The 13,898-nt window shown below is 41.0% G+C and overlaps 1 protein-coding gene across 2 annotated transcripts in view; it reads left to right on the top strand.

Annotated features, from left to right (window-relative positions):
• Positions 1-13,898, top strand: part of TRIM44 (tripartite motif containing 44) — a 102,327-nt gene that overhangs the window by 14,854 nt on the left and 73,575 nt on the right. For both annotated transcript variants that reach the window (XM_033119431.1, XM_033119430.1), the window contains exon 2: positions 5,796-5,873. In XM_033119431.1, coding sequence (XP_032975322.1) covers positions 5,796-5,873 — 78 coding nt within the window. The remainder of the gene's footprint in view (positions 1-5,795; positions 5,874-13,898) is intronic.

Genomic DNA, 13,898 nt, shown 5'->3' with positions numbered 1-13,898 from the left:
TTTGTAGTTTTCTTTTGGTGCCCATTGGTGGTTTTGCATTAGACTAAACTGACTTCCATAAAAGTAGAGACTGGTTGTCAAGAAATATTTCTTGTTCTAATGCCACTTTTGCTTACCATATTCCACCTTTGTTTCTGCCCCTTGCCTATTTTCATTAGGATGAGCTTGTTTGGGGGTGAATGGATGGACACGTTTTTATGAGGTATTCTGAACCTCTATAAAGAAAGATATCTCAACTTCCTTGGTGTTCAAATACAGGGATCCTTAGAGGTAAAAAAAACAATAAAAAACAAGTTTCAGAGAGAGTTGCTTCCAGAGATAGCAACTTCAAGCGTCTACAGGGACCAGAAAACTAATATAAATAAGAGCAGCAAGCTAAGTAACTACCATGACAAACCGGAGAGAGCTTGCCTTGCCTAAAGCTGCCAGCTGCTGCTACTCAGCTGCAGCCAGTCGCTGCTACGTGGGAATGGGAGCCTAGGACAGTCACCTTCCCGATTTTCAAAAGAAGCTAGAAATCTTTATTGTTACGTCGTATCTCCTGATTTTTAAATTAGCAACTAAAATTAAAAAATTCCCTGTATGCTACATGGGGCAACACTGGAAAGCTAAAAAATTCTGTAGGCTGCAGACTGCGAATTTGTAGATTCTGATTTGTCCCATTTTCCTCATTTACAGATTAAGAAACAAACCCAGAAATATAAAATGACTTTTCCAAGTTCACGTAGCAGTTAGTGGCAGAACTAAGAATAGAACCTGGGAATCCTTGCTCTTTGGGCAATACTCTTTATACTATAGAAATGTTAAACTTTTGGGGGACTGTATCCCTTTCTCTAGAAAAGTGCATGTACATTTCAAATTTTGCATGCAGTTTTTGGGTTTTCAAACTCCCTGAAATTTACACGTGACCACCAGGTAAAGAACCCTCTCTTTTACCTGCTGGTTCCTATGTTTGCAGTACGCAGGGAACAGTGTCCCAGTATTCCTGCGTAGGCACACTCACGGCGAGAGGCACTGGGAGCAGAAGCCCTAGGTCTGTCTGCCTTTTCTTTTTGTATAGTAAATCGTAATTACACCACAGGACGACATTTAGGTGAGGTAAGACTCTTCCTGCTACTATCCCTGCTACCAGTCCCTCCAGTCTTTGCTTTTCCAGTCTTTTACATACACGTATATCACTCATGGAAGATAAGTTTTGTGGGTTTTTTAAAAAAATAAATGATATTTACGGTATGTATTATTTTGCAAGGTGATTTTGTTTTTTTGTTTTGTTTTTTAATTTAACATTATGTCTTGTCTTGTATCCAGGTACATAGAGATCTACTTCATTCTTGTTATTATGTTGTATCCATTGTTTGTCAGTCCGTGGTTTATGTAGCTATGCATTGTCATCGGTGGATGCTTAGGGCGTTTCCAGGTTTTCAGTGTTACAGATAGTGCTTCAGTAAATATTGTTGTGCGTGCCTCTGACACATGTGCTAATGTTTCTCAAGGGGAGAAAGAGAAATGGACTTGCGAGGCATGTGATAGCAAAGGAGCGTTCTCATTTTATATCAGCAACAGGTGGAAGTCCACTGTTTCCCCAAAGCCCCACGTCACTTGATATTATCAAATCAAAACTTTTTTTCAATATGGTGGATAAGAAATGATACCTTAATTAAATAATTGGAGCTTTTTAAAATATCTTTTCACATGTTTATTAGCCATTTCACATTTCTGTTATGTTCATGGCCTTTGTTGGGATTTCTTTTGTGCTTATTTGTCTTTTTCTTATGTATAGGAATCCCTTATGTATTTTCTTGTGTATTCTTGATACTAACCTCTTCTGGTGTACGTATTTTAATCTTTTTCATTTGAATTTTTATGATCCTGGTTTTGCTCTTAACTAGCTCTGTAATTTTGAGGACATAGAACCATTTTTTCTCCACTCTGAAGTGAGAATACATTATTTGTTAGTTATTTTGTTACTGTGAAATGCCAGTGAAAGAGTATATGAGCGCTGTGATTTTGTGGTTCCTCATTTGATTTCCACCACCATTTTCTCATCTGCACAGTGAGAACACACTACTTTTTAGGTTTATTGCGAAATGCCAATGGAAAAGCATTTGAAAGCTTTGGAGGGAAAGGAATACCTTTAAATGTAAGACATTTTGTTTTTTCCTTGGTTTTATTATGGCTCATCCCTAGGAGTTGGCTTTTATGAAGCATGTGAATCTCTACAGAGTGATTCAGAGGGGTGAGTGTCACAACATAGCTCTTGTCTTTGTTAATTCTGTAGTCTCGTAGGGGAGGAAAGAGGCACGTACATGCTCACGCTGAGTTTCCATTCCTGGAAGACGTCAGGTTGGATGGAGGCGCAGAAGAGCAGTATGAGGAGAGTCTCACGCTTCGCCACTCACGGTGCTTCCCCAAGCACCGACAGTAGAATCTGGCCAGTTATGGAGCCAAGTGTCTCCAAGGCTTGACTTAGCCTGCCTTTCCTACTGCTCCGGTCCACTTCTCAATTAGAATTTCAGAGGGAGCTCTTCTCTTCTACCACAGTGGGGACGTGTGAGGGTACAGTCTCCTGTGCCCATTCCCTTTTGACTGGTGACTGCCCTCTGCGAAAAAGTAATTAACTAAAATATGATGCCATTCTGTGGTTTGGGGACACTCATACTCAGTGACAACCCTGTGTCCCTCCCCTATGCCCCATACTGTACAGGGCCCTTCCTTTGATCGTGCCTGTCCCCTTCTAGACCACTTTCCAAGTGCCCAGGAACCAAGAATTACCTGCTGAAATGTCCTGGACCTGCTTCCAGGACGTGCAGAGCCTCTTTTTGAGTTCATCCTCCTAAGGAGGTCAATCTAGTAGACTCCACCCTAATAAGTGCTTTCCGAGGCGCCAGGGTAGCCAGGGGTTACTGCTTGAGTGGGATGGTCCCAGCATTTGGGTGTACTAGCTTGTACATCTGTGTCAAGGCCTCCTGAGGTACAGGAAGGGACTGGGGTGTAGGAAAAGAAAGGGGGGTTGGGGCCAGAGTCCCCCATTTGTACTCTTGCTCAGCGCTGCAGCTGTCAGGGGCAGGTCTGCCCAGAGGAGCCTCTCCCTCAGCCGACTGCTTTCTTTTTTTATGGGTTAAAAAAAGCCATTAGGGAAGCTTTTCTTCACTACCCATTTAAAGACTGAGTATAGCTAGCTCAGGATAGACCCCAATTGATCTTTGAGAATAATTCTCAAAGAGAATGGGTGGGGAGGTGGGAAGGGTGAATTTCCTGAAGGCAGCGTCTCTGTGCCTCTCCTCTGTCTCTCCCCTGGGTAGGCAGCGCTGCTGATGCTTTGTTAGAAGGAGAAAGGATTCTGCTGACATACTGTATTTTTATGAAAGAAGGCTAAGGGTTCCCTTATCTCTGTACACGAGGCACATCTGCCCGCAAACAGGCTGTCTGCTTCTTAGGGATTCCTTCCTCGTTCTGTTTCCTTTCTGAATGTTTGAAGGGACAGTTTCACGCATTTCTTTCTGTTTTCTAAAGGCCCCAGGGGGAAAGTCATAGTATATTAGGGCTCTTGCTGAAGAGCTTAAAATGGGTGCTGGCAGCTGGGATGTGGCAGAAGAGAGCTTTCCAGGGACCAGTGACCTGCTTGTTCAGCCAATGAGAAGCAGGTTAGAGGAATGATATCACCAGACAGGCTTTATTGTCTGATATTCTCATAAAAGCAGGATTGTGTCTGGCAACTTACCCCTTTTTTAAGTACTTTGGGTTTCACACACTCCCTGCTATGTGACCTCCAGATTCCTTTCCCAACTGTCTGCTGGGAGACCACAGAGGTTAAAGATTTCAGTTGGTGAAAATATTTGGAGAGTTGTAAACCATTTTTTAAGAAATACAAATTATTAAAATTTCGAGCCACAGTTAGAATGGGAATGCCAGCTAAGCTGCATTTGGAGAGCACATCTAGAACGGTATCAGTCTTAGTTGTGTTATATCAGACTTACTGTATAGCCTTGGGAGAGAAAGGAGGTTAGAGGGGAAAAAAAGATTTAGCCTTTAGTCTTTTTTAATTTATAGGATGGGGTCTTACTAAATACATATTTCTTGTTTTGGAGGAATAGGAATTGGTTCTGCAAATTTGAACAATGTCACTGATTCTGAGACCAACTTCAAGTAACAGATATTTGTAGTGTTTGTTCATATTGTACTTCTTTACTGTCCCTTCCCGCATAAAAATGATAATCTTTTTACTTCTTCATGCTTGCTTTTTGTCACTCGTGAAAAGAGGGTGATGATCCTACCCTATCCCATATAGGAGTCGAGATTAGAAAATAAACTAATTCATGTGAGTTTAGATTGTGCTACACACAATGTGTTATTATTATTAGGACATTCACGTCTTAAGATTGTGTGTTTATTCATTTGTTCAGTAGACTTTTTCAAACACCTTCTTGATGCTGGGCACAGACACAGAGATAAAAGATGTAGTTCTTACCCTTAAGGAATTTAAAACATTGTGATGGAGACAGACAATAATAATAAAAATGTCTCATACATCTGTTGAGTTTACCATGTACCAGGCTGTGTTCTAAAGCACCTTGACATATATTAGTTCATTTAATCTTATATACGACAACTTGATGAAATAGGTACTGTGTTTAGCTTCATATCATAGATGAAATCGAGGCACAGAGTGGCCAAGTGATTTGTCTTAAGTCACACAGCTAGTGGTAGAATTGGGTCTTAAATCCAGATAGCGTGGCTCTAGAATCTGTGCTCTAAATCTGTGCTACCAATACAGTTGTCACTAGCCTCTATAGCTTTGCAGCTGTTGAAATGTGGCTGTTCCAGATTGAATTGGGCTATGTGAAATGCACACTAGATTCCAAAAACCTAGTATGAAAAAAAGTATATAAAATACCTCATGTTGAAATGACCTGTTTCAATGATAATATTTTGGATATCCTGCTTTAAATGAAATGTATTAAAATTAATTGCACTTTTATTGTCGTGTCTACTAGAAAACTTAGAACTACGTATATGGCTTGCAGTTGTGGCTTACATCGCATTTCTACTGGACTGTGCTCCTCTACATCATTCCAGTGTAATGACAACAGTCGTAGTGACATTTATTGAGCACTTAGCTATGCTATGCTAATAGTCCCACATACTGTGCTAAAACCTTTACGAACACTTTCAGTTAAGTCTCCTAATAACCCTGTTTATTATCCCCATTTTATGGAAGGGGAGAAGGTTTTGAGAGAGTGAGTAATTTGCCTGAAGTTAGTCAACTAGTTAATGACAGACCCCAAATTTGAAACCTTACATGTCTGATTCAAAAACCTGTACTCAACCAGCACACTGTAATACCATTTCCAGTTAATATCTTGGGGCATTTTCTTTGTTTTTATTTTTATAAGAATATTTCATATTGCATACTTCTGTATTTGGTGTGTAGAAGTTCAAAATAAAAATCAGCGGGTCATAAAATAGATATCCCGGAAGGAAGTCTCTTTTGCAGAGCCTCAGCCCTCACTGAACAGGGGCACAGTTGAGCCCTGAGATGAAGCAGTGGGTCAGCCTGTACAAATTGCATTTAATTTTCATTCCAGTAGTTCTCTCAGGTCACTGGGCAATTTGTGTCCCCACCCTCCGTGTCCATAGAGAAGAGCAAGAGGGGCAATGCAGCTTTCCTTAGTTGTTTAGTTCACTTGGCTGAGAAGAAGAAAAATTGCTTTCTGTTTCATTGAAACGCTGTTTGTGTTCCAGAAAGCAGCAAAGTGCTGTCTAATGACCCCTGACTTTTCTTTTTTTTGTTTTAGAGCAAAGACTCAGGTGGATTAAAGGCGGCTATGATAGAGCTGGTGGAAAGGTTAAAGTTCAAGAGCTCAGACCCTAAAGTAAGTATTGTTTTGGAATTGATTGGGTATTGGTACTCCGAGTACAGTTACCTCCACTTCTTGAAAGTTCACTTCAGATCACTTCGCTTTTATGAAACTCCTGTGTGTTAGTGCCTGTTTCCACTAACGGAAAGAAATCTGAAGAGGATTTTCGCTTTTATAAAGCAAAGCGAAAATAGCCTTCAGCCTTTGTTTTGCAGCAAGCTGTTACAGAGGCCGCGGGTCTCCTGAGCGGCAAGAGTGGCCCCGCCACGCTCCTTCCCCGAGAAACCACACTCAGCATCTCAGCACCAAGGACCACAGCTTTGAGCTGCGCCTGAGCGTCTGTGCTTTCTCTTCACTTCGTTTGTGCATCCGTTAGCAAGATGTGTCCTCAGGTATCACAAAAGCCTCAGAGAGCTCCTCAGGATGTTATACTCAGCGCAAAACTGGATGTAATTAAGCAGATGTGGTATTTGGTAGGTTATTTTTTGGGTCTGGGAATACTCAAAAACTTTTCCATCTAAATCGGTGGTAATTGCATCTTCACTAGACACCATTTCAGCTTACGAGAGCTTTCGTCGGAACAGGGAAACCTGTGTTTTATTCTCCTTGCACTCAGTTTGGGGGGTGTTAATGATCATCTGTGTGGACACTGCCTCAAGATCTAATTAAGCCTGCTTGTCCAAGGCAGTGTTCTGACACGCCGAGAGAGAAGCCCTCCGTTCTTCCCCTTCTCTATTTTATGACTTATAACACATGATCATTAATTGTTTTCCCTGAACTGCAGACAAGTGCATTTTTAATACTCCTTTACTGAGCCTTTGAGACGACTGTCCTCCGTGTCCATTAAACTCAGCCAAAGGCATCTGAGACCCTGATCAGCTTAGTGCTGGGACTGGACTGGGCTCCAGACCCACCCGCTTGGTGTGCGGCTCTGGCGCCATGTCTCTTCCCCCACGTACCGCAGCCAGCTGCCCCTGCGATACGTGAGTGCTTTCGTCCTCACGGCATGGAGTCGGCTCTGGGAAACGGTTTAAGCTTCCCAGCTTTCTTTACAAGATGTTGGGGGGGCTGCAGGATTGATGTTCTGGGAGATGCTGTACCAGGGTGGGGATGGACCAGGCACTGAACATGCTGGAGGGGTTATGACTGACACAGCCTCCCTTCTGCTACCCAGACACTTCCTGTGTCACTAGGATGGTGGTGCCAGCTGGCCCTGCCTGTGAGTCAGAGCCTCTCACAGTGAAACTGGGAAAGGAGCATGATTGTTTGACTTTTTGTGTCTCCTTTTTCCTGTTTCATTTACGTTCTTTGTAAGGGCAATAAGACTAGCATTTCTTGAGCACCTACTTAGAGCCAGGCACTGTTCTTGGAGTCTTACATACTCTTTTTAAAAAAACTGTGGTAAAATATACATGATGAAATTTACCATTTTTAAGTGTAAGTTCAGTGGCATTAAGTACGTTCACACTGATGTGTAACCATCACCGCCATCCATCTCCAGAACTTCCGTTATCCCAAACCGAACCTCTGTACCTATTACCCGCTAATTCCTTATTCCCCTCTCCTCTGCGTCCTTGTGATTACTTCAACAACCCTATAAAGTAGCTTAGTATTCATATTATTGGTAAGGACACTGAGGCTTAGAGATTTAGGGCCATTTGCTCCAAATCTAGTATAATTTCGAGCTGGGATTCAGATTCCGACTCCAGTGGCTGTGCTCTATCTTTTATATCATGCTGCAGACTAAGCCCTGCGTTTCGTCTCCTTTCTACCATGTAATCACATTGTGCCTCTGTTTTCTACTCTGAAATAGACTGTTTGAGGCAGAGCCATAGACAATGACCAGTTCTTCAAAAACAAGCGGCAGTCACCAGTCTACAAAATAATTTTCTCTTCTTACAGCACTGAAAGTATTGGGGGTACTGGTAATATTTCTGGTCTTCTGTTACAGTTAGGGTTCCAGAGGTAGAGAGTATCATGATAGATAGAAAAAAATTGGGGTAACCTTTATCAATTTTCTTAGCTCAGTGTAGAAAGATCCCTAGTATAAGTAGTTTTTCTTTGGGGAAGATGAACCAGTTAATTACTAAAGATCACTGAAAGCTTCTTTTTTTACCAAATTTCTCTGGTTTCTGGAACAACAGCTATACTGAAGGAGACAGCTGTATTTTCTGTTTCTGCCATACCCACACGCTTGTAGGCAGTGAAGAGCAAGAGGATATGCTCAAATTACACTGAGTGGCTTCTGTGCATGATGATAACAAGGTAAAGTGCTTTGGGATCCTTTATGTAATGCTTCTGATGAGAAACTTGCCAGAGGTGAAACAATTGAGTGGTCCTATGGGAGCAACTGGTGGAAACCTCAGGATTTCCAATGATGCATCTAAAGCTAAAGGATATTTGTTAGGACCCTACTTCATCTTGGGTATGTGTATACACATTCATTCACCTTTCTTTTATCTTCATCTTGCTCTGGGTTATTTACTACCAGTTGATTTTATTTTCAAGCCTCAAGCTAGTCTGTCATATGCATATTCTATGGGTGTATGTATGTGTCTGGAGCCAGCTTGAAGAAGGACCACCATCATTGTTCCATGACTACCAGATCACAACGCCGGGGTGGTGAAAAATGGGACGCTTAAATACATAATTTCTGCAACAAAGAAAATTTTCCCAGAAATAGTGTCTTCCAAGAAAACCCTTAACTTTTTAGTTTGTTCTGTTTTCCCTCTGAACCCCACCATCCCTTTTTCAAGTGGGCCTATTTAAGGGGGTTGGGGGGGGATGAGGGTGAGGGGGATCAAATGTATAGTGATGGAAGGGGAGCTGACTCTGGGTGGTGAACACACAGTGTGACTTATGGATGATGTGATACAGAATTGCACACCTGAAAGCTATGTAATTATACTAACAATTGTCACCCCAATAAATTAAAAATAAATTAAAAAAAAAAAAAAAAAGAAATGCGGAATCTCTCAGGCTTTATGAGCTGTCATTTCCTGGTAGGGAAGCTTTACATAGAAGTGCTAATTGAGTCATGGGGCACTGAGCACTGTATCTGCCTCCCCTTCTCTGGAATTCCCTGAGGCATCGCAAAGCTTGATTAGTCCCGACACTGACATCTCCTGGTGACTGAGTTGGTTTCTACCTCCAGGTTTGGCCAGAGAGGAGTGGAAGATGCCTAGATTAACCATTTTTTAAAATAAAAAATAATATCTGCTTATAGGTTAAACAATACAGATATCCATAAAGGAAAGGTAAAATGAATTCCCCCTAGTTAACTGCTATTAATAGTTTGGTGTGTAACCTTCTAGACATTTCCATGTGGAAATACACTTCTAAGATATTTTACAATAATTATACCTGTGATTTTATTACACAGAATATGAGGCGTGATCAACAAATACAGTGAATATTTAAATTAAAAAAATTATTACAGTAAAAGACACGTTGCCATTAATCCCCCTCAAATTATGCCCTCCTCACGTCAAAGACTCTTATCCCATCGTTCTTGCCACTTTCTGAAGCAGTTCTGGAAGTCCTCTTTCATGAGTGTCTTTACTTCATCCTCCATCACGACAGCACTCCGTGTCACACATCGCTTCTGGTACCGCAATTTCTGTCAAATAAAAACATTACGGTGTGTCCTCATCCACCTTATTCACCGGATCTGGCACCATGTAACTTCTGGCTCTTCCCCAAAGTCAAAATGACCATAAGAGGAAAACGTTTTGAATCGATTCAGGACATCGAGGCATCTATGAGAGTGCAATTAAAGACACTCATGAAAGAGGACTTCCAGAACTGCTTCAGAAAGTGGCAAGGACGATGAGATAAGCGTGTTTGAAGCGAGGGGCAGTATTTTAAGGTGGGGGTCAATGGCAATGTGTCTTGTACACTAATAAATTTTTTTTTAATTCAAGCATTCACCGTCTCTTGTGATAATACCTCATATGTTAGACATTCTTTTGTGTCAGTAATATAGACTTAGTTCTTCTTAGTGAGATGCTTCATTTTGTCCAAAATATTTGTCAGATGCTTTCTTGTCTTCTAGACCAGTGGTTCTTAAACTTTAGTGTGCATGCAAATCACCTGGGGGACTTACTAAACTACAGAACGTTAGACCCTCCTTAGAGTTTCAGATTCAGTGGGTCTGGGGTGACGGGAGACGGTGCTGGACCTTGGCTGTTTTCCTTTTCTCTTGTTTTGATGTTTTTCATTCTTTTTAGCAAATAACCAGAAGAGCCTTGCAAATAAGTCCAAGTAATTTCAATTTTGAAAAAAAAAAAAGAAATACATGGAAATTCAGGCTCAGAAAACAAATCAGTTGAGCGAGGTAGTAAAGGTTGAGGGCAGGGGAAAGGGCTGTGCCCTGAGGAGCCAGCTCAGGCTGCCTGGGAGGACGGGTGTCCTCTAAACCGGCTCATCCGGCAGAGATATGGCAATGCCAAGAAGAGGGAAAGGAGTCCTGGCCGAAATTGCAGAGGACGGACGACCAAGGCCCATGCCATGGTCCTTAAGTGGGCTGAGTTCTAAAAGCAGAGGAACAGCAGGAGACATCAGATCCCAGCCTTGAGGGGTGAGGGAGTGAGGGATAGGAATCGGAGCCAGTGATGGCTGGGAAAGGTGGCGTAGGACCAGAGGAAACCGTGTACATGCAGCTTGCCATGGTGGACCCTGTTTCAAAGGCTGCATTCTGCCAGAGAGCTAGAACTGTGCATACAGTGGGTAAAGATAGTTTTTAGTAACAATCCCCAGTTTGGTTACGTGATCCAGGGGTTACATGATCTAGTTTGCAAAATTTTTTTCAGACAATCTATTCACAAAGCAGGATTTTTGTCTGTAAATTTCTTATAGTTATGCTAGACTTTAGGGAATAAAAGATACTGTCAATCAGTGTGTGTGTGTGTGTGTATGTGTGTGTGTGTGTGGTGTGTGTGTGTGTGTGTGGTGTATGTGTGTGTGTATGTGTGTGTACGGGTGTGCACGCACCTGGATTTTTAGGAAATTTAAAGCATTCTGAGTTGACAGCTTTCCTTTGTAGTGACTCGGCAGTTCTCTTTCACAGTTAACCCAGATGGAAGTGAAGCTTGGAAAACACATCGATTCCTTTCCCTTCCTTCCTTCAGCCCAGCCTCAGGAAGCATTGAACCAAAAGCATAACATGCTAAGCTCATTCAAACTAGCCTTTTATTATGCAGTTAATAAGAGCCACTTTATTATACACTGATTGCTTTTCTTTCCATCTGAGATGCGGTGTTCATTTGGTTTCCTGCAGCTGCCGTGCGTGAAACAGTTGAAAACATAGTCGTGTATCTCAAACTCATGCTAATCTTACAAGAAGTTATTCTTTAAAAAATGTCTTAAAATTCAAGGCAAGGACTCACATTATTGTGAGTCTGATTAGAGTGGTGTTAAACATGGAATGTGGTCATGCTAAGATTACCTGAAACAGGGTTTTTTCCCTCATTTTCTCCAGTTTCTAAAGGTGTTCTTACTGAAGTGTGAAACCAAAGAATTGTCCAGCGACATAAAATGAGTTAAATAGACCTGAGAATCGTTTCCTTATGTTTACTTAGCATACATGTGGCATTTTATAATTGCAGGAGAACTTTATAATCTTTTTTCAGAGCTGATCTCATGGGTGTGAAACAGCCCAGCTCTTCACTCTCTTGTGCTAATCAGACTCTTGTAAGATGATAGGTTTTGTATGTACGGACAGTAATGGGTTTGTGCTAAACCTAGCCTGAATTCTTGGTGTTAGTGTCCTGTTACTCATTCTGGTCAAGCCAGGCCTGGTGCTTGGTCCCTGCCCTGCCCCAAGACAGAAGCAGTGACTGAGGCAGTGTTTATTCAACCGACCGAAACAGAGAAGTGCGACGCCGCTTTGCAAGTTGATTCATTCAGAAGTAGTGCTTTGGTTGTACGGTTATTATAACCATTGACCTATTTCTGTATTTTTCATAAGAAAAGAAGTTGTAAGTAGCAATCTTGGAGGCATGAATTATGTTTATTTTTATCTCTGTATCGTCAAGCCCTATTAGCGTGGTGCCTGGTACATAACGTGTTTCCCCGAAAATAAGACCTAGCTGGACAATCAGCTCTAATGCGTCTTTTGGAGCAAAAATTAATATAAGATCCTGTCTTATTTTACTATAAGACCGGGTCTTATAATGTAATATAATGTAATATAATATAATATAACATAATATAATATAAGACTGGGTCTAATATAATATAATAAGACTGGGTCTTATATAATATAGTATAATATAAGACAGGGTCTTGTATTAATTTTTGCTCCAGAAGACGCATTAGAGCTGATTGTTTGGCTAGGTCTTATTTTTGGGAAAACACGGTAGGTGACCTGAACTTTTCACTAACAATTCATGTCTCTTGAGTCACGACAATGCACCAGCTCACACGGCACTGTCTGTGAAGGAGTTTGGAGCTAGTAAACAAAGAACTGTATTGGGACACCCTTCCTACTCACCTGATCTGGCCCCCAATGACTTCTTTCTTTACCTGAAGATAAAGGAAATATTCAAAGGATAACATTAGGACATCAAGGGTAATATGACGACAACTCTGATGGCCATTCCAGATAAAGAGTTCCAAAATTGCTTTGAAGGGTGGACTAGGCACTGGCGTCGGTGCATAGCTTCCCAAGGGGAGCACTTTGAAGGTGACCGTAGTGATATTCACCAATGAGGTATGTAGTGCTTTTCCTAGGATGGGTTCATGAACTTAATTGTCTATCCTCGTACATGTTCTCTGTAGAAAAATGTGGAAAATATAGACAAATATAAAGAAGAAGGAAAAAATCAGCCATCCTTATACTACCTGCCATGGTTTGTAAACTTTGAATACTTTTTTTTAATGTAGCTTTTTGAGCCTCACCCAGGACATATAGTTTGGTAGTTCTGAGATGTGCTTTTTAAATATGCAGCCTAGATTATTCTGATGCACATAGTGAATACCCCACAGTTTGAGACACACCTATGAAAAAAATGGTTAATATTATGGTGCTCTGCCTTTCAGATAGAAAATTAGTGTGTGCGTGTGTGTGTGTGTGTGTGTGTGTGTGTGTACTAGGGGTGCCAAAAAAATGGATACACATTTTAAGAGATATCTTAAAATGTGTGTACATGTTTTTGCACCCTCTGTATGAGTGTATGTATGTGTGTGTGTGTGTGTATATATATATACACATATATATATATACACATACACACAATTATATATATAAAACTATTAAGTATATATGTATACACACACATACATATATACATAGTTTGTATGCTACTTTTGTCACATAACATTATTCCTTATAAATGCATACATTTTTATCATTTGAATCCACTTCCATTTTTGAACTCCAATTAAGAAAACAAATCCTGAAGGCCATTCTGCCATTATTGCCAAGTAGAAATTTCACCTAATAAGGCATTTCACTTTTCTTCCTAATAAGCACATTCTATGAGGATGTTTCGTTTTGTTTTGTTTTGAGGCAGGCGTGACGGTGGCAGTGTGAGGCACAGTGGTAAATGAGTTAATGCAAAGTCAAAATACACCGTCGTGCGGTTAGCCCCAAGCTATCCATTTCATAGCATCTACCTCCCCACTGGTCAGGCGTCTCACATATGTGTCTGACTGAATAAGTGTAGGGCTCAGTGGGAAGTCTAAGGCCACCTTCTCCAGTCCCCCCACTTTACAGATGAAGAAACTGAGGTGCCAAGAGAGTAAGGGTTCTAGGCTGAGGTCACCCAGTTATGGCAGAGTTGGAGTAGTAGGCTGATAGCTTTTAGTAGTTTTCCCAGTAAAGAAAAGTTTTATCCATTTGGTAAGGATGTGGAAAAATTGTAACCTATATATTTCTGGTGGGAATGTAAAACGGTGTAGTCAATTTGGAAAACAGTTTGGCATTCCTCAAAAGGTTAAACATAGAGTTGCCATGTGACCCAGCAATTCCATTCTTGGGTATATATATATATATATATATATATATATATACCCAAGCGAAGTGAAAACATACGTTTA

Source organism: Rhinolophus ferrumequinum, chromosome 11 (genome assembly GCF_004115265.2).
Source record: "Rhinolophus ferrumequinum isolate MPI-CBG mRhiFer1 chromosome 11, mRhiFer1_v1.p, whole genome shotgun sequence".
NCBI classification, from domain to species: Eukaryota; Metazoa; Chordata; class Mammalia; order Chiroptera; family Rhinolophidae; genus Rhinolophus; species Rhinolophus ferrumequinum.
This window is presented reverse-complemented; position numbering and strand designations above follow the sequence as displayed.